Below are 19,195 nucleotides of genomic sequence, written 5' to 3' on the forward strand. Positions count from 1 at the left end.
TCCCCCTGGCTTGAGTCGCGCCTTCTCCAGCCCTCCGCCATCGCCTCGGGGGAATGCAGTAACGGGCGGCGGCACATCCGCCTCCTCTTCCTCCCAGCACACTTCCATCATCCCATTCTCATCCCTTCGACCGGCGACCGCAGATGATGCCTGCACTCCCTCGACCCAACGCTGACGCTTGATTGTGGCACGCTCATTCCATCCGAACCCTGGCCTACTCCCTCGCATCGCCTCGCCTTGGCACGATGATACCCGGCTCGAATCGTCTCTCCTCCATCTAAAGCCTCATATCGCCATGATCAAACCACCCGCTATGGGCGTCTTCGCCCGCGACCCTCCATCCAACGCTCGCGCAGGCGCACCATCCTCGGCTGCACCCAATGCCAATGCCGTCACTTCAGCAGCAGCAGCTACTGGCGCAACTACCACCTTTGCTGCGGCCCCTCCTTCGCCTTCCGCATTGCAACCACAACCATTGCCCTTCGAGTCTCGCATAGATGCTCGCCTCCCCGATTTCACGGCGCAAGCCTCCGACGGCACTGCCGAGGATGCAGCCGATGTAGATGATGAGGGTGCCGCACAGGACGACGATGATCAGGGCACCGTAGACGAAGAAGCCGGCATCATCCGCTGCATCTGCGGCTGCGACGATGACGACGGCTTCACCATCCAATGCGATCGCTGTCTCGTCTGGCAGCACTGTGCTTGCTTTGGCATGTCTCAGGCCTCCGTCCCCGACGAGTACCTCTGCGAGCAGTGCGAGCCCCGTCCCGTCGATGTTGCCTTTGCCCAAGCACATCAGCAGAAACGAAAGAACAACGAGGCTCGCAAGGCGCTCATGGATCGCAATCTCAAACGTCAGGCTCAGGCCATGGCTTCCAACAACTTCAACCAGGCCTACCTCGCGCCCGAACCAGCACCATCACCCACCTCTTCCCATCCACTTTCATCGTCCACAGCTGCCTTTGCCACCGACGATGCATCGGCACCGCTTTCACCCACCATCACTGCTGTAGCATCATCGTCAGCATCATCATCGACAGCAGCAGTAGTAGCAGCAGCAGCGCGATCTCGCAAGCCCAGCCATGCACTCGATCTCACAAACACCCAGTTCGTCGTTCCAGAAGTTCCCGCCAGCGCCGGTGCCTCCTCCCAACGAGGCGGCAAACAGCGCAAAGGTCAGAAGGGTTCGCGGCGCGGATACGACACCCCTTCCGCCGTGTCCACCCCCGTCAGGGGCGTCTTCACCCCAGGAAGCGTACACGAACGCGCAGACGACCCTTTCGACGCCGCAGAGCAGCTCGAAGCTTGGCATGTCGAGTTCACCCCCATCGCCAAAAACGTCGTCGCAGATCCCAACATCATCCCCGACCTCGCCGCCGCAATGCTCGACTGGGAAGACGGCAGCCCTCTCAAGGCCGTCCCAGGCCCCGCCGGTCGCGTCCTCGTGCCCAGCCTCGGCTCGTCGTCCATCGCATCCAGCAGCCGCCATCTCGCCTCCGCCAAGCCGTCGCGTGTCGACCTGCATGCATCCTCCTCCTCAGCCTCATCCCCATCACCCGCATCGCCTCACGCGCCAGCATCGCCCGCCGAATTCGAATCGTCCCCACTGGGCATCTCGGCCGTCGGTGATGAATGCATCCCCATCGAATTGACAGGTCCGTCCCTCGCCGGCCTTGCTTGCCGCACCTATGTCAAGCAGATCTCCGAGTCTGCATCAGCGGGTGTCTTCACCAACCTCCTCTATGCCACCAACTCGGCCGACGAGCCGCAACGCGCATGGTGCGCATCTCGCGCCTTCTCGCGGCCTGTCATGCATGGTCTTTTCGCAGAGGCATCCATCCCCGCAGGCGCCTTCATCTCGGAGCTGCGCGGAGAGCTCTACAGCGCCACCGCATACCGCAACGACCCCATCAACCAGTATGCAGCCCTGGGCGCCACCAAACCGCACGTCCATCTGCTCCCGCCACCGCTCAACCTCGCCATCGACGCCCGCAGATTCGGCAGCGAGGCTCGCTTCGCACGCTTCAGCTGCCATCCCAACGCCGTGCTCAGACCCATCCTCTTCCGACCCAACGGTCAGCCCTCGGCTCGCTCACGCACCAGCTCACGCGCTCAATCGCCATCACCCGCAGCTCTGCTTGCACGTCAACACCGATACGCCGACACGCCGCCCGCAGAGAGCCGTTCCGACGAGCCCCAGCTGCTCTTCGGCCTCTTTGCGCTCACAGACATCCCGCGCACCCACGAGATCACGCTCGGCTGGGAATGGGACGACGCGCACATTGTTCATTTCTTGCCCGAACTCGTGCAGAATCCCTACCTCGAATCACGCCAAGACGACGTCGACCCCAGTCAGCATACCGCCAACATGGTCGCGCTGGCCGAAAAGGGCGAGTTCCCGTACGCCGACACCGAGTTCTCCGTAAAGATGAGCACCGTGTCCGCCGCACTCCTCGGCTGCGTCCTCTGCGCTTGCATCGGATCCGCGGCTCCACCCGGCGGCGGAGGTGGTGCCAGCTCCAACAATGGCCGCAAGCAGGACTGTGCCGTCGCACAGATGCTGCGTGTCGGCAACGGCATGTCGCTTCTCAACGTCACCATGCCCGGAAAGACGAATCGCAGCAGAGCCAGGCTGCCCGACTTTTCGCCGCTCGTCGGCGCCCGCAGATTCTGGCGACCTTACAGCCTTCCGCCAACACCCGAGGTTTCACTCAAGGACGAGGACTCGCCCGCCGAAGCAGCGCTGCTCGGCGCCCACTCGTCAGACGCAGAGGCAGACATGGCCCGCCCCATTGACCAGGAAGGCGAGGCGGGCTGCGGCGGCATCGAGTCCGGCGAGGCAGGCAGCAAGGCTCGGCGCAAGTCACGAGCAAAGCATGCGGACGATGCCATGGATCTTGATGACGACGATCGATCAGCAGCGTCGGACGTCGACGATACCGACGACGCGCGATCCGTCGCCTCGTCGCTCACAGATCCCCTGTCCGGCCTCAGCGACCAAGAAACGCTCAGCGAAGGCGACGATGAAGAGCTCATGGATGCTTTGCGGCAAGTCGACGGCGTCCGAGCCAAGTCGAGGACCAAGAAAGGTGGCATGCGCAAGGACGCGGCTGACGCGGATGCGGAGCTCTCGGGTTTGTTCCTGCTCCCTCCCAAGAAACGCTCCATGCGCACCCGCATCAAGGCATCCATGGCGCCGTCCGACGAAGAGGATGCCGGCGATGAGCACGACGACGACCAAGAGCAAGAGGCCAAAACGAAGTCGCGCAAAAGCGACGTCGCGGACAAGTCCAAGAGCGCTGCCAAGCGCAAAGGCGCCAACCGCCACGCAGTCGACTTTTCTTCCGACGAGGATCGTGACTCTGACGGCTATTCCGCCACAACGCCGGTCAAAAAGCGTAGAAAGTCCGGCAACGTCGCCGATCCAAGCTCGCCGCTGTCGTCTGTGCCCTCGCCAGGCTCCATCGACTCCAGCCTCAGCACACCTCCGCCAGTGCCGCGTCTGTCTGCAAAGCACAGGCTCGAGAATGAGCGACGCCTTTCCGATAGAGAGCTTCTCAAGAAGAAGCGCAGCACCAAGCAGGCCAAGGACCGCAAAGCCAAAAGCTCTGACTCACGGCCCAAGGAATCGGCTTCCAGGCGTCGAAAGAGGGAGGAAGCACGTATCCACCGTAACGCTATTCTCGACCTCGGCGACACCGAGTCGAGCGAGGAAGACCTCACCGATCGCGATGACGCTGAGAGCAGCAACAAGGCCACGGCTCGAGATGACGCATCGGAACGTGGCAGCGCTGCCTCGACGCCCAGAGCATCCAAGGTCGCCTTGCCAGCAGAGAGCGCCCAGTCCCCGCGCGAGGCCAAGGGTAAGAAGGCCGCCTCCGTCGAGAGTCCCAAGTCCGCCGCAAAAGATACCCCTAGCAAGACAAAGAAGGTGCGGCGGATCCTGTCGGACTCGGAGCAGAGCAGCGACGACGAGGGCAAGGCAGCCGCCTCCTCTCCATCAGTGCACGCCAAGGCTTTGCCGCAGGTCAAGGACGAAGAGGCCGCAGCCCAGCCTACCGCAACCGCCCAGGCTGTCGCCGATGCGCCCATGCCAGATGCAGATGCCGCAGCCCCTCTGGAATCGCTAGGGACTGCCACCAAAGAGGAGGGCAGCGAAGCTAAGGACGCCCAGCCTGGCGCGGCTACTGCCGCCTCGGAAGTTGCTCCCGCACCCGCTGCCGCGCCTGCTCCCGTGCCCGAGGTCAAGAAGGAGGAGCCGAGGGTCAAGCTGTCCCTCGCAGAGTACAAGCGTCGGCTTGCGGAACGCCGCGTGTCGGAACAGCAGCCCGCGAGCGCCAGCTCCGCATCCACGGCAGCGGCTCCCGTTCCGGTCATCGCTACGCCCACGTCGGAGGTGGCACCTTCACCATCGCCGGCTGTCGAGAAGGTCGATCCTGTGCGAGCCCTTCCCTCGGTGAGCTCCGAGCCACCTACATCGGAGGCGGTGAGCGCGCCAGCTCAGCCCACTACTGCGCCAGTCGAACCGCGCAGCCCGGAAAAGTCTGCCTCGGCACTACCGCGTGGCGTCCTCTTCACCTCGATTGCAGCCCCGACGGCCATCCGCTCGGTCGAGATCCCCAAGTCGCCGTCTCCAGAGCCGCCAAGCCTGGCATCTGCGCAGCAGCCGAGCCAGGTCGGTGCGGTTGCAGGCGGCGCAGCAGCTTCGTCTGAGGCTAGCGCGACGACCTCGGCTGAAGTGTCGGCAGCCGCAGGCGCCGGTGTCGACGCAACGCGAGCACGCGCTCCATCTGTGACGCAGCAGCCTGTCGGTCAGAACACCGATACTGCCGGAGCCAATCTGGCAGCCTCTGAAGGTTCCGTCAAGCCGCAGACTCCCGGCGCCGTTGCCACCGCGCCTGGCGCAGCGAGCAGCAGCACAGGCGCAGCAACTGTGGCGCCTTCTGCCGCTGCTCCGACTCCGTCGCCGACGTTAGGACCCACGCGCTACCCAGGCAGCCGCGTGCCGTCATCACCGTCCGGTCCGTCGACGTTCAACCCGCCCAAGGCACCGCGCGCGTTCATGAGCCCGCCTGGAGTATCTGCTCCAGCGCCGCTCACCTCGGCATCGGCTGCGCCACCCTCTACAAGTGCTGCTGTGGCGAGTGCTTCGACCACCACGAGCGCTTCCGCCGGTGTCGCTTCAACTCCGGCACGATCTGTGGCCGGAGTAGGCAATACGCCGTCGACGGCGAGCTCGTCGAGCACCGCCTCTTCGCGCTATCCGGCTGCGGGGCTGACGTCTCCGACGCCCAACACCACCGCGCTGCCTGGCTACGCACCACGCGCGTTTGCTGGCGTGCCCAAGGGCCCAGCGAGCATGCGGGACCCCGATCCGCGCGCGGACGCGTGGGCCGAGGCGAGAGAGGCACGCGAGGCACGCGAGTATCCGGGTGCGCGCCATCTGGACACGATGCGCGACGGCGGACGCGATATGGGCTGGGGCGAGCGCCCGCGCGAGCCCGTGGGCGACCGCGACGGACCACGGGGCGGATGGGGTCGCGAGCGCCGGGACATGATGCACCGGGGCGAGCCGATGGGCCGCGAGCCGTACGCTCGTGATGGTCGCTTCTTTGGACGGGACGAGCGCGATGGCGCGGGTGCGGCGGCTGTGCCACCGGCTGGAAGTGGCGGTGCGGGCGGTGCTGCTGCCAGTGCAGGCAGCGGCGCGTTGGGCAGTCGGATTGACCATGCCCATGCGCATGCTCCCTACGCACCGTATCGCCGACCGTCGGCGAGCGAGTACGATGAGCTGCATGCAGGCGTGGGCGCTACGGGGTACGATCCGTACAACCGCGGCATTGTGGTGCGCGGCCGCAGTCTGGGGCTTGGCGGCCCCGGTGCGAGTGCGGGCCCCAGCGGTCCACCCGGTGCTAGTGGCGCAGGCGCTCGCGAGGGCCGAGGCGAATACCGCGACTACGACGACATGGGCCCTGGGGGAGGCGGCCAGCAGGGTCCGCCCATGGGCGCTGCAGCACGAGGCATGCCCGGATTCAGGTCCGGCTGGGGCGGCCGATCGAGGCCGCGAGGCGCACCTGGTGGAGGAGGAGGCAGAGGCAGAGGTTGGATGCGATGAGCACCAGCTCGACCCGCTTTTTTTATTCAGTAGACTTCACGAGTGGGTTTGTGCAAATGTACTTGTGCCGGCTTGGGCTCATCGTGGTTGAGACGCAGGTGCACAGTCAGAGTGGTGGTGGAGGATCAATGAATGGCGTGCGGGACTGGTGGTACTTGTACAAAAGCGGAGCGTAGCGTTGGGAGAGGAGGGAAGATGGCGTGGGGGAAAGGGGAGCAGGGAGGATGTGTTACTCTTCCTCGGACAGTTCGGAGCTTTCGTCGCCGTCGTCCTGCTCCTGCTCCTCGTCTTCCTCTTCCTCCTCCTCGTCTTCATCGTCATCATCGTCATCGTCTCTCTTGGCGGATCTACGCTTTTTGGACTTGGCGCTCTTTTGCGCCGTCTTTCTCTTCTGCGGCGCCGTCCGGATGTTGGCCATGCTCCACTTTGCGCCGGCGCCACCGGCAGCTGCGGCCTTGGTCTTGAGTTTGACCTCGGACAGTTGACGCACGAGGACGGTGGGGAGGAATTGGCGGTCGTAGATCTCGCGCTGCACCTCGCGGCTCGGGAGCGGCTTGAAGATGTCGCTGGGCAGCGTGATTTTGGCGGGATAGCTCTCGATCGTCCATGCCTGCGAGGCTGCACGGCGCTTGATCACCAGCTGCGCCAACTCGGACAGCGCATACAGGTTCTCGGATGCACCCTGGGATTCGGCATCGCGCACACCCTTGACGCGCGTCGCGAGGTAGTAGAACAGCGAAACATTCGACGCCGACGCAAGCGCATCGAGGAAGAAGTCGAGGTAGCGCACGAATTGGCGGATGTCGTCCGCACTATCGCGTGCAAAGTCCGGATGGTGCGCCAGCAGATGCAGCAATCGGGGCAGTGCAACGTCCAGATACTTGAGCCGTTGCTCAGCCGGTAGCGGCCGATGCGACTGACAATACCGCAGCACCATATTGCGATTCTCGTCCTCGGGATCGTACGCCGCCAAAAACGCCATGGCGAGAAAGCGCGAGTCGATCCGACGCGTCTTGAGATAGCTCAGCAGCTTGTGCAGCACGCGCGAGCGCACATTGAACGACTCGTCCTGCACCGTAAACGCCAGGTCGAGATACTCGCGCCCGATGCACGCATCGTACGCCGGATGCCGCGCGAGCTTCAACACGCACACGGCCGCCTGCAACCTCATGCGCGACTTGGCCGCCGCCGGCGTCCCCAACGCCTTGGCCTCCCCTGCTCCCACCACCGCCCACAGCAGCCGGAAGATCGGCTTGGCCAAGTCAGCCGCACTGTCGGTATCGGCGAACGCCTCGCACCGCCGCGTGAGCACGTGCAGCCCCAACAGCTTGGCGCGCAACTCGTGGTCCACCGCCGAATCGTCCACCCAATCCTCACCTCCTGCGTACGCCTTGCCCTTGCCCGTGAGCGGCTTGAGCAGGATCTCGGATAGAATCGTACGCACCACCGTGCTGCTCACATTCTCGCTCGCATCGGGCGCGTGCTTGAACAGCTGCGCCAGACTCTGCAGAATCGCCACCTGCCGCTCCGCCTTGGCACCACCCAGATGCTTGGCGAGCGAATCAAGAACCTCCTCCAGCACGCCATATGCCGCACTGCTCGAAACGGACGCCCCCGGCGCACCCGGCTTCTGACCGACCGCCTTGCGCCCCCCGCGTGCGCCGCCCGTCGCGACGATCGCCAGCAGCTTGGCCGCATACTTGGCCTGCAGCGGCGTGCCCTTGAGCACGAGCTTGGCCAGACGCTCCACCGCCTTCTTGTCGAGCTGCACCTTGGCGGCGTTCCACTGGGCGACCGCCGCAAGCGCCTGCACACACGTCTGCACGAGCACCGCATTGGCCTCGTCGAACAGCGCGCGGCACAGCTCGGGCACGTGCATGCCGAGCATGGCCGGACACCGTTTCGCCATGAACTCGAGCAGCTCGTGCGCCGACGCGCGGTGCGTCTCGACGTCCGCCACGCCCTCGCCCGCCTGCGACTGCGACTGCGATGCAGCCTGCTTCCCGCGCGCACCGGGCGGCGCGGACAGCTTGCGGATCAGCGTGGGCACCGACGAGCGGTTGAGGATGAGGTACGACCCGCTGCGGATGAACACGGTGAGCGTGTCGAGCATGGCGGCGTTGGCGTTCTCGATGCGGCGCAGCGCGTCGTTGCGGCTCTTGACCGCCGTCTTGAGGTCGGTCTGCGGATCAAAGCACGTGCGGATGAGACGCACGATGCGCGCGTCGTTGAGCTTGGCGAACGCGTGCAGGTCCGTCTTGGCGCGCTCCGGATCGGCGAACAGCCCGGCGCACCGACGGATGCGGTCGGCCATGGCCGTCTTGACCACCGCCGAATCCTTGTCCGCCGCCACCTCGCCGCCGTTGTACTGCTCGCAGCAGTCCAGGAATCGGTCGAGCAGCGCGGGGCGCACGAGGATGAGGTTCGACAGGCGCAGCATCGCCTTGGTCGCATCGGGCTCGAGGTACTTCATGACGAGCAGCAGGCGATTCGTCCACGCCGCCTCGTCGTCGTCGGCATTCGCAGGCACGGGGAGGATGTGCTTTTCCACCGTCGCCGCCACGAGCAGCTCCAGGTCGTGCTGGCCGGCATAGATGCACTTGAACACCTCCTGCGGGATCCAGGCAAACTGCTGGATGGCGGCGGCGTCGTTGTTGTCGATCTCGGAGACGGCCATGTCGAAGAGCCTTCCGACGGCGCCGAGCGCCTCCCTGCGCACGAGCGTCTTCTTGTCCTTGCAGCGGTCGGCGAGCGTGAGCATCACCGACTTGTCGACGTGGTGGAGCGCCGTCTCGTAGTCGAGCGAGCCGAGCATCTTGGCGGTGGCGGCGCGCACGCGCTCGTCGTTCTCGAGCAGCTTGGCCTGCAGGATGGGCGTGAGGTCGTGGCGCAGCTCCGGATGGTGGACGAGCAGCGGCTTGGCGGACTCGGCCCACACGACGCGCAGGCTGACCGACTTGTCGTTGGCCCTGCCGAGCCACGCGCGCCAGGTGCCGGCGTATCTGCGTGCCAGGTCGCCCGTCTCTGCAGCGGCGACCGACGAGGGCTTCTCGGCAAACATCTGTGCGAGCACCTTGGTGGCGAGCACGCGCAGCTGCGCATCTTCGGCGCGGAGCTCCTCCTCGAGCTGCGGGATGACGTTGAGCAGCAGCGAGGGCACGACGCGGTTGATCTGGACGATGAGCGCGTGCGCCGTCTGGAGGCTCTCGATGCGCTCGTCCTGGTCGTCCTCCTGCGAGGCCGAGTTGATGACCTCGTTAAAGTACTGTGCGACGTACTTCTGCAGGCGGTCCTTGGTGTTGGAGCACACCTCGACGGCGAGGCGGTGTGCTGCGGGGTTGTGCTTGACCGCCTTTGGTGTAAAGTTGGCGAGGAGCAGCTCGAGCACCTCGGGGGGCAGCGTGACGCACTCGTCGATGAGCTGGACGAGCACGTCGGCGATGCAGATCTCGACGTTCTTGGACATGTCGGGGCGTGCGAGTTCGAGGAAGCCCTTGAAGTAGTCGGACATGAGTTCGTCTGCATTGGCGAGATCGCAGACGAGCACGACCGACTTGACGTTGCTGAGGCTCTCGAGGAGGTAAAAGTACTCTGCGTACTGCGGGCCGGTGGGTTTGGAGAGGCCGGCGGCGGGCATGGTGAGCTGATGCAGGAAGAACTGGAAGATGTCGCGCAGTTCTGCCGGGGTGAAGGGCGCGTTGGGCGCAAAGAGGCGGAGCATGTCGGCGAGGCAGCAGGCGACGTGCGCCTTGACCGCCTTGTCCTTGTGGAGCATGAGAGCGGGCGTGACGAGCTCGCGGCAGACGTCCTTGAGCGAGTTGACGTCGACGGCGTCCTGGTCCATCTCGCTGAGTTCGGTGCGGACCTGGCGGACGCGCTTGAGCAGCGCGTCGGTGGAGGAGCCCTTCTGGTAGAGCTTGCCCTTGAGCGAGAGGCGGGCGAGTGCGCCTCTTCGCGTCGAGGCTGCGACCGAGGTGGACGCCTCGGTGGCGGTGGTGGTGGCCGTCACCATGGTGACTGTGATGTGCTAGCCGATCTGGCTAGGATCGACGAATGCTGCAGAAATGGTGCGGATCGAGAGCTGGTGAAGACCGGGCGAGTGCGTTCCCAGCTTGGCAACCGACGAATGCTGCCGATCAGGTATGAAGTGTATGCGATGCGATCGGATGGCGAAACGAGGTAGAGACAGGTCGGAGAAGGAGGGTGAAGAGAGGAGAGGGAGAGTGGAGGATGGGAGGGTGAAGCGCGTCGGGTCTGCTTGCCGCCTTTGCTCTGTCGCCGTGCTGCTGCGCCTTTTGGCCCTGGCTCTGCGAGGCTGCGAGGCTGCGAGGCTGCGAGGCGTTGGAGTGTTGGATTGACGCGCTCGATGCGTTTCGCTGCGTTGCTCTGCCGCCATCACGCGCCTCTGCCTTTTTTTCGCGCTCAGCAGCAGCTCTCTTTCACTTTGCCCTTTTCAGCGCGGGAGGGGCGCGTTAAGCAGGGACGCGTCGAGCACCACCGAAACCCTCCTCGCTCTCTCTTTCTCTCTCTCTCTTTGCCTGGGCCTCGACTCTGCGTGCACATCCTCGAAAAAATCGATAGCATGTTAGATTAGGTTAGATTATCGAAACAAAGTCGCACTGTTGACCATCAACTTGAGCATGCTGCTGCTGGCGTTAGGACACGGACATGGCGCTGGTCTGGGCGAGCAGTTGGAGCTCCTGCTGCATCTCGTTGAGGGCTGCGCGCATCTCGTGACCCGTGCGGCCGCCCTGGTTGGACCTGCCAAAGCCAATGTCGAGCTCCTCGACCGCCTGAACCAGCAACTGCTTGGCCAGATCCACGCGCATCTCGTCCGGCACGCTCGGTGGATCCCTGAGGATCGACAGTGTCTGTCCACCCCTTGCATTCGTTCCGTCCACAGCAGCACGGCACACTGTCGCGTTGGGAGCCACATGATCTGGCAACACAGGCTGCGCCGATCCGGATGGCGGACGTGCAACATGGTCGAGCTGCGCAAGCGCGAGCTTGGCGAGCGTTGCAATGGCGATAGCACGTGCGGGATGGCCCTTGGCATACATGGGCGTGTTGGACGCCTGCGTGCCGGCCACAAAGAGCATTTGCATGCGCACCGCCTCGTCAAAGCAGTACATGGCCGCCGACTCGTTGGGCCCCTCGACGTGATGCTGCGAGAGCGCATTGGAGCCCGCCTCGATCAGACACGTGGTCGACAGTCGCAGCAGCTGGAACAGCGGCTGCCACGACGGCGGATACCGCTCCACCAGCATCGGCAACACCGTCGCGCACTCGTTCCACGCCGCCTCGGCCTCGTTCCGCTCCAGCAGCCGCGACGCCCTGGTGAGCGCATCTCGAGTGTGCTCCCGATCCTGTGCCACATCCGATGCAGAGACGCCGGCGGGCGACCCGCACTTGTTGCACTTGGCCGCGTGTGGCTCGGCCGACTCCAGCAGCGCACCGTCGATCCAGCCGCCACATCGATGCGCACATCCCACGGCGGTGCGCGGATCGACCCAGTGGCTCGACGGTGCAAATGGCTGCGCTGGCGCTCGCCTGGCCTGGCTCTTGCGACACAGCTCGCAGCGGCACTCGAAGCAGTATCGCTTCTGGAGTGCGCTGCGACGCTGTTCGTACGCATCGGCCACATCGACGTACGAGATGAGCAGCTCCTCGCCCGGCTCGATCGCACGCAGCGCCACGAGCTGCATCACCTTGGCATCTTCGCCATCGCTCCAATTCTGCTGGCCCGACCTGGCCGCGCCGCCAAACGGAAACACGACGGCGGCGTTGGGTGTACACGAGTGGTTGAGCATGGCCATGCTCGCGTGCATGCACACGCCGAGCGGATTCAGGTCGCTGTCGGTGAGCGTAAACGAGTTGGACGAGAACTGGCATACGAGGTCGAGCAGCTCGGTGGCCGATTCGATGCCAAGCGCACGCAGCGCATCGCCCTGCGAGAACTCGGCCTCGGGTTGCATCATCTCGTCCAGATTCGCCTCGCCGCGCGAAACGGGTCCAAACGTAGCGGCGGCGCGCGCGTGGGCGGTGAGGTACTGTGCGAGGTGGAGCGCGAGCTGCGCCTGCTGCTGCAGCTCCTCGGGTGCGTATCGTTCGCGGTGCGAGCACAGCTCGAGCAGATCGCCCGCGTCGCCGCTCGCCTTGTCCTTGCCGCCTGTGCCGATGCGACTGCGTGCCCAGATCCATCGAGCGAGCGCACGCATCATCGAGCTCGGCAGACGCAGACGGTCCACGGGGCTGGTATCGCCACGCTTGGCGTCTGCGTCTGCGTCGGCCGAGTCTGCGTCGCTGTCGGCGCCGTGTGGCTCGCCCGTGGCTGTGGCAGCGGCCATGACCTCGTCGTTGTCCTGAAACGAGCCGATGGCAAAAGGAGCGCTTCCGCCGTGGCTCTTTGCGAAGCGATCGGCGAGACGCTGGTCGAGGCGTCGCTGCTGGCGCAAAGCCGAGCGGTAGGTGTGGAGCTGCTGAATCGCTTTGAGCGCCTTGCACTCGTCGCGGTGGCTGGGCCAGTCGCGGCGCTGACACGCGGCCGAGCAGTAGCGCAGCACCTTGCAGCCGGAACAGCGTTGGAGCTTGTTGGCACCAGCGGTGGCATTGGATGCATCTGCGGGGGAGGGCGGCGAGTAGCAGGCGGAGCAACGCTGCTCGAGCAGTGCGGTGGAGAGCACGGCGACTTCGGGCCGCAAGCGGAGGAGCACGTCGCCGGGACGGCAGGCCGAGATGCCTGCCGCTGCCCATCCGCCGGGCGCCGAGAAGGAGCTAGAGAGGAGCTGGGAGTAGGAGTAGGAGTAGGAGCCCGAAAGCGAGCGTGGCGTGCCACCAGCGGGGGAGAAGGCGGAGGCAGCGCTCGAGGTGCGGAAGTCGGCGGGCGAAGGGCCGTTCTTGGGCAAAGGAGCATAGAAGAGAGCACGCTCGCTGGAGATGGCGTCGAATCGCAGCTCGAGGTCCTGGATATCGGGCAGCCTCACACGGCTTCCCGCTGCGCCTGGTTCGGGCTTGTTGCGTGGGACATGGGGACGTGGTGCTCTGGGATCGTTGGCGCCACCCAGGGGCGTGGGCTGTGCCGCCGATCGCATGGGCATGGGTTGCGATTGCGACTGTGATGGCCGACCGAATCCAATCGGCGCGGCGGCGGCAGCAGCAGCAGCACCGGAAGACGTGGCGTCGAGAATGGGGTCGGCGGTGTCGTCGGAGCTGGCCGAGGGTGGTGCCAAGAGAGGATTGCATCGCGCATCCCTCTGCGCCTTGAGCGCGGCAAAAGACGAAGCAGCCGAGGACGACATGTCGAGCGAGCTTGAGCGGTAGCCCCGAAAGTGCAAAGGTGGGGCTGGTGGAAACCGAGGTGGTGGTGGTGAAGACGGCGACGGAAAAAGAAGGCTCGAGCACGCCAACGTTGCGCGAGATTCAACTAGTATAATAAGATCCGCAGGGCATGACGGCGCATCGGCACTTCGGAGCGCAAGTGCGGTTAACGGGCGCGTTTATCGGATGCTGTGCGGTGCTGTGCGGTGCTGCGTTGTGCTGCGCTGTGCATCCGATTTGGATTTGCGAAGCTCGGCAGCCAGAAGGCGAGAGAAAGCTCGGTCGCCGCGGCGTCGCCGGCTTGAAGGCCGTCCTTTCCGCAGCCAATTACGAATCTCATCGGAGCTTGGAAGGTCGGGATGGGTGGGGACGCTCTCCAAAAGGGCGCGGCGAGTCGTGTGCGAGCCAGATAAGGAAATTCAGCACTGTTAGACTGTCGTTGAGTTGCAGGCCGTGCTTTACGCGACACGCCTCGCCGGACGCGTCGACGCGGATGCGGGCCCACTTTACGCGAAATGCAGGAATGTCGAAAATTGGCGTGGCGAGCGTGATTCCAGAGAGGGTGCAGCAGGCAAGCAGACGGTGCTCAGCAGCAGTGCAGCAGTGCAGCAGTTTGTTGAAATTCCATCCGTCTGAGCTCGGACCTCTTGCCCTCTGCACAGTCACAGTTTTGCATGCATGGGCACACGACGCGCTCAGTTGCGCCGCCAAAAGTTGCATCGCTCGATCGCGCGTGCATTCGAGCCTGCATGCCAGTTGAGGCAGAGGCACAAAAGTCGAAGGCAAAGGCTGGGGCTGAGAGGCACGCAAATCGGTCTCGAGCCGTTGCCGCTCGGTGGGATTTGATTGTTGGCTTGCCCTCAGCGAGCGAGACGAGGCGGGAGGCAGGTGCAGAAGAGGTCGTGTGTGCGTGTCAAAGCATTTTCGGTCCTGCAGCGACGGCAGCAAAGGCAGAAAGTGTGGGCGACGACCGGTCTCGAGTGGAGCGAGCGAGCGAGCGAGCGAGCTTCGAATGCTTTGTTTGAGACGAAGCCCTTCGCTTTCCTCCTCCTTGCCGCCACCCATCCGTCCGTAGCCGCATCCATCCTCACTCCCGCTTCCTAGCCTTTGTCCACATCAGCTTTATCGTATCGCATCGCATTTGCTCCGTCTCTCTTCTACGACCACCACATACCGCTCTGCATAGCCACATCCAGCAGCATCCATCTACTCTCTTTCGCCACGCCACACTCTACCCATGCTCATCTGAAGACAGCTAGAACCCACGCCTAACAGAGCCCTCGGTCGCGGCTCTCATCCACAGCCCCTCCAGCCACCCACTCGGACACTCGTCCGCTCGTTTAGCATGTCGATCCAACCAGGCCTCATCTCTCCGCCGGTCTCGGGCAGGACACACAAGGCGAGCCAGCCACGCCTTGGCGACGTCCACCGCGGTCTCAGTGCTGCCGATGTGTTCGGCCGACCGTCCGACCACGATGCTGCCACCACGCTCCACCACAAACCCGGCCAATCGTATTCGTTCGAGCATGCGCACCTCGACCATCCCATCCAGAGCCCCGAAAAGAAGCTCAAGCAAGATCCTCTGGGGGTTCCCGGTGCCGTGCGTCCTCCAACTCCACCCATGAGCCGAGACGTTCGTCACGACGACAAAGTGCAACCCCACCACGACGATGAGCTGCGACACCGCGCCAGCTCGGAAGGCGAACACTGGGCTGCACCCGCATCGTCGATTGCACTCGCACACGTCACCTCTGCCACTTCGGCCTTGGACCATGCACACCACACCGATCAGCGCTTCGGCACGCTCACCAAGGGCGTCGCATTCGAGTCGGACGACGACCACAACCCTTTCCTCGACCGCCGACCCTCACGCCGCCCATCATCATCCTCGTCCGAGGTCAGCAAGGCGGTTGCGCCAGTTGCTACATCAAGCCACGCCACATATGCAGCCTACGATGAATACGACAGCGACCAAGACGCCGAGGGCTCGGTACACGACGAGGACGAGGACGAGGACGAGCATGACTTCGGGCTCAGCGCCGACACTACACCACGCGCCTCGTCGACACGCGCCACCACACCGCCGCGCCGCACACAAGCGCCTGCGGATGGTGCGGGCTACCGTCCTGCGCGGCCGCTGTCGGCGCATGTGCGCGTGGATAATGAGGATCTGAGCTCGGTGATACCCATCCGCGACACGCCCATGAACCCCTTCCTGGCTGGTGGGCCGGCGGACAACGGATTCTGCGGCCCGCGCGGCCACGAGGCGCGTCGTCGGGCGCAGCAGATCCCGGGCAAGGAGCGCGGCAAGATCACCTACGTCTTCCGCGGGCAAAAGGTGACCTACGCCGACCCCGAGTACGACTCGGACGACGACGATTCGGACGACGATGACGAGGAGCGCGCAAGGATCAACGCGTTCAACCCCCACCACAACCCGGACCGACCACCGAGGCTGCAGCCGCGACTGCTCTTCCCGCCGACGCATCCGAGCGTGTCGTCGTCGGCGGGGGCGAGTGGGTCGCGACCGAAAGCGACGCGTTCATATGCTCAGGCAGCGCCGGTGACCAAGACAAGCTCGTCGTATTTGCCGTTTGCCGATCTGGGCGAGGGCAAGGATGAGGGCAGTAAGGGTGGTGGACTATTTGCCGCCCAAATCGCCGCTCAAGACAACCCGACAAGCACAGTACCAGCGACGCAACCGGCAGCAGCTGGATCCCAGACTCGCAACGACATTCGACACGCGGCGAGGGCGGCGCTGCTGGCGCGGCTGGACCAGACCAACTGGAGTGACGACGACGAGGACGACGAGCGTCAACGTGCCAACCGTCGGCGAGGTGCACGCGACAGCAGCCACGATACGGCCGCAGACCAAGACGAAGCTGCTGAAGAAGACCAAGACGACGACGAGCAAGTCGAGGTGGAGAGCCATCGGCTTGCACGCACGGCCAAGAGGCGATCCGACGAGCTGCAGCGTGGCCACCAAGATTCGCTCGACGCCATGGGTCGACCGCTCAAGCGCTCTCGTGCGTCGTATGCATACTAGATTCCGTCTCCCAATGCCATGTCGACGCTTGCCTGTCCCTATTCGCGATTGTGATTCCCAGTCTGTTGGGTTGGTTGGTGCGTATGCAGCTAGGATCGAGTGTTGAAAAGGCTGAAAATTGTGAGATCGGCAGTTGGATTGAGGTGCGATTTTGGAAAAAAGATGTGGATCGCGGCGGCTGATTGTGCATCCTCGAGGCAGGCTTGGGCCGTATTGTCCGGCTGGTGGAATTGCGACGTCACATGGGCAACCCAAGCCAACGAACGGCCTTTTGAACGGCCAAAATAATGGCGTCGGTGACTCGGCTTAGCCCACACGCTAAGGGCGCCAGGGCAGCGCGTTGGCTCAACCCTCATGCCCTCACCCTCAAGCCCTTGAGAGCCGTGCTGACTCGGGAAAAATTTTCGGCTTGCTCTCGAGTCTCTCCTCCGCCCTTGGCGAGCCACAAGGATCGAGTAGATAACAAGAAGCGCCCGCGCCCGCCCGCGCTGATGGCCGTCCGTGTGACGTTGCATTCCACTTTGCTTCTCAACTGCTCCGGTCCAGCCCGTAGCCGTGACCTCTCCTCCTTCCGGCCTTTCAGAAGCCTCTCTCTCCATCCCGCTCCACACCTCACTCTTCCCCCCTTCCCCCCGGCTCGCTGCACCCCGCATCGGCCCCCTCGTTGCCCGCTTCATCCGTGCCTTGGCTCGCTTGCTTGCTTGCTCAGCCGGTCCGCCTCCGCGTCGCTATGACTCTGCTTCGCCTCGCCCTGGGCCGGGCCTCTTGCCCGCGCCCCTTGTTGAGCTCGCCGTCGTCGTCGTCTTGCCTCTCTTCCCCATCCATCCGACTCTCATCTTCGTCGTCTCCCTTTGCTGCCGCCGCTCCTTTCAGCGTCATGAGCTCCGCAACCCTGCCCAGGGACCGTTCGCTCTCGCGATCGTCCGCCTCGTCTGCGTCGTCGTCCTCGATGGCGGTCGACTCGGCGTACGGCTCGTCGTACACCACCCAGGCGTCGTCGTCGCGTGGATTCGCTTCGTCGTCCAAGAACGCCACCGCCACGTACAAGCGCGTGCTCACCACCAAGTCGATCAACCCGCACGTGCTCGAGGCCGAGTACGCCGTGCGTGGCGAGATCTCGAACCGCGCCAACAAGTATGCCGCCCAGATCGCCGAGGGCAAGTCGGACGAGCTCCCCTTCAGCTCGGTCGTCACCGCCAACATTGGCAACCCGCAGCAGCAGCCCTACCTTGCACAGAAGCCGCTCACCTTCTGGCGCCAGGTGGCGGCGCTCACCGAGTATCCCGAGCTCATGCAGCAGCCGGGCATCGACAAGATCTTCCCCACCGATACGCAGGAGCGCGCCAAGCTGTTGTTGGATGATATCGGTAGTGTTGGCGCCTACTCGCACTCCAAGGGTGCGGCTGTGGTGCGCAAGCATGTCGCCGAGTTCATCGAGCAGCGTGATGGGTACAAGTCGGACCCGGAGCTGATCTATCTCACCACGGGCGCGAGTGGCGGTGTGCAGCTGCTGCTCCAGGTCATCATTGCCGGTCCGGACTCGGGCGTCATGATTCCCATCCCGCAGTATCCGCTCTACAGCGCTGCGCTCGCACTGTACAATGCGCAGCCGGTCAAGTACGACCTCAACCCGTTTGATGACTGGTCGCTCGACGTCGAGGCCATGTCGCGCTCCATCGACGAGGCGCGTGCCAAGGGTGTCGATGTGCGTGCATGCGCCGTGATCAATCCGGGCAACCCGACTGGTCAGTGTCTGTCGTATGAAAACATCCAGGACCTCGTGCGTATGGCCTACACCAAGCGCGTCGTGCTGCTAGCAGACGAGGTGTACCAGGCCAACATCTACCAGCCCGACACGCGTCCGTTCCACTCGTTCAAGAAGGTGCTGTTGGATTTCAGCAAGAGCAGCGCTGCTGAAGACCAGGCAATCGCGCGCAGTGTGGAACTCGTCTCGTTCCACTCGATCTCCAAGGGTGTTTCGGGCGAATGCGGTCGTCGCGGTGGATACTTTGAACTCACCAACATCGAGCCCAGTGTAGAAGCCGAGATCTACAAGCTCGCCTCCATCTCGCTCTGCCCCTCTCTGCAAGGCCAAATTGGCGTGGATATGTTGGTTAAGCCTCCGTCGCAGGGGGAGCCTTCGTACGAGTTGTACAAGCAGGAAACCGAGGGAATCCATGCTACGCTCAAGTCAAGATCGGACAAAATGGCCCAAAAATTCGCCGAGTTGCCAGGAGTTGAAGTCGAACCCGCCCAAGGCGCACTTTACCTCTTCCCAAGGGTGACTTTGCCCAAAGGTGCGCACGAGGCAGCGAAGGAAAAGGGTAAAAAGGTCGACGAGTTTTACTGCTTGGAGATGCTCGACAAGACGGGCATTTGCGTTGTTCCTGGTAGCGGGTTTGGCAAGATGCCAGAGGAGGAGACCGGTGCGTGCTTCTTTAGGACTACTGTGCTGGCTAAGGAGACGGACGAGTTTATCGAGAGGTACGGAAAGTTCCACACCGAGTTTGTGGAGCAGTACAAGTAGGCAAAGGCAATGTATAGAGTTTCGCGTTGCGTCAAGTCAAGCTGCATCGGCTGAGAGACTCGGAATGGAATACATGCCAGCTTGTCACACTGATGGTACACGCACACATGCTTGACACACCGCCCAAAGCTCAAGCTCGCCTGTTGTTTGCGAGTTGAATTGCCACCAAGGGTTGAGAGCAAGTGGC

At 63.8% G+C, this 19,195-nt stretch overlaps 5 protein-coding genes across 5 annotated transcripts; 3 read left to right on the top strand and 2 right to left on the bottom strand.

The window, feature by feature from the left end:
- Positions 1 to 295: 295 nt before the first annotated feature.
- PAN0_011c4266 (uncharacterized protein) lies at positions 296 to 6,118 on the top strand (the record flags this gene model as incomplete). Its single annotated transcript, XM_014800236.1, has 1 exon — positions 296 to 6,118. One exon carries the CDS (start codon positions 296 to 298, stop codon positions 6,116 to 6,118), a length of 5,823 nt encoding a protein of 1,940 aa, XP_014655722.1.
- Positions 6,119 to 6,347: 229 nt separating this feature from the next.
- On the bottom strand, positions 6,348 to 10,130 carry PAN0_011d4267 (cohesin-associated protein Pds5; the record flags this gene model as incomplete). The annotated part of the gene is made up of 1 exon (XM_014800237.1): positions 6,348 to 10,130. One exon carries the CDS (start codon positions 10,128 to 10,130, stop codon positions 6,348 to 6,350), a length of 3,783 nt encoding a protein of 1,260 aa, XP_014655723.1.
- A 643-nt stretch (positions 10,131 to 10,773) lies between these two features.
- Positions 10,774 to 13,416, bottom strand: PAN0_011d4268 (N-lysine methyltransferase smyd2-like; the record flags this gene model as incomplete). Its single annotated transcript, XM_014800238.1, has 1 exon — positions 10,774 to 13,416. The coding sequence occupies one exon, from the start codon at positions 13,414 to 13,416 to the stop codon at positions 10,774 to 10,776; it is 2,643 nt and encodes an 880-aa protein (XP_014655724.1).
- A 1,364-nt stretch (positions 13,417 to 14,780) lies between these two features.
- Positions 14,781 to 16,481, top strand: PAN0_011c4269 (uncharacterized protein; the record flags this gene model as incomplete). The annotated part of the gene is made up of 1 exon (XM_014800239.1): positions 14,781 to 16,481. One exon carries the CDS (start codon positions 14,781 to 14,783, stop codon positions 16,479 to 16,481), a length of 1,701 nt encoding a protein of 566 aa, XP_014655725.1.
- A 730-nt stretch (positions 16,482 to 17,211) lies between these two features.
- On the top strand, positions 17,212 to 19,008 carry PAN0_011c4270 (PLP-dependent transferase; the record flags this gene model as incomplete). The annotated part of the gene is made up of 1 exon (XM_014800240.1): positions 17,212 to 19,008. One exon carries the CDS (start codon positions 17,212 to 17,214, stop codon positions 19,006 to 19,008), a length of 1,797 nt encoding a protein of 598 aa, XP_014655726.1.
- Between the last annotated feature and the right edge of the window lie 187 nt (positions 19,009 to 19,195).

Source organism: Moesziomyces antarcticus (assembly GCF_000747765.1).
Source record: "Moesziomyces antarcticus DNA, scaffold: scaffold_v10011, strain JCM 10317, whole genome shotgun sequence".
Taxonomy (NCBI): domain Eukaryota; kingdom Fungi; phylum Basidiomycota; class Ustilaginomycetes; order Ustilaginales; family Ustilaginaceae; genus Moesziomyces; species Moesziomyces antarcticus.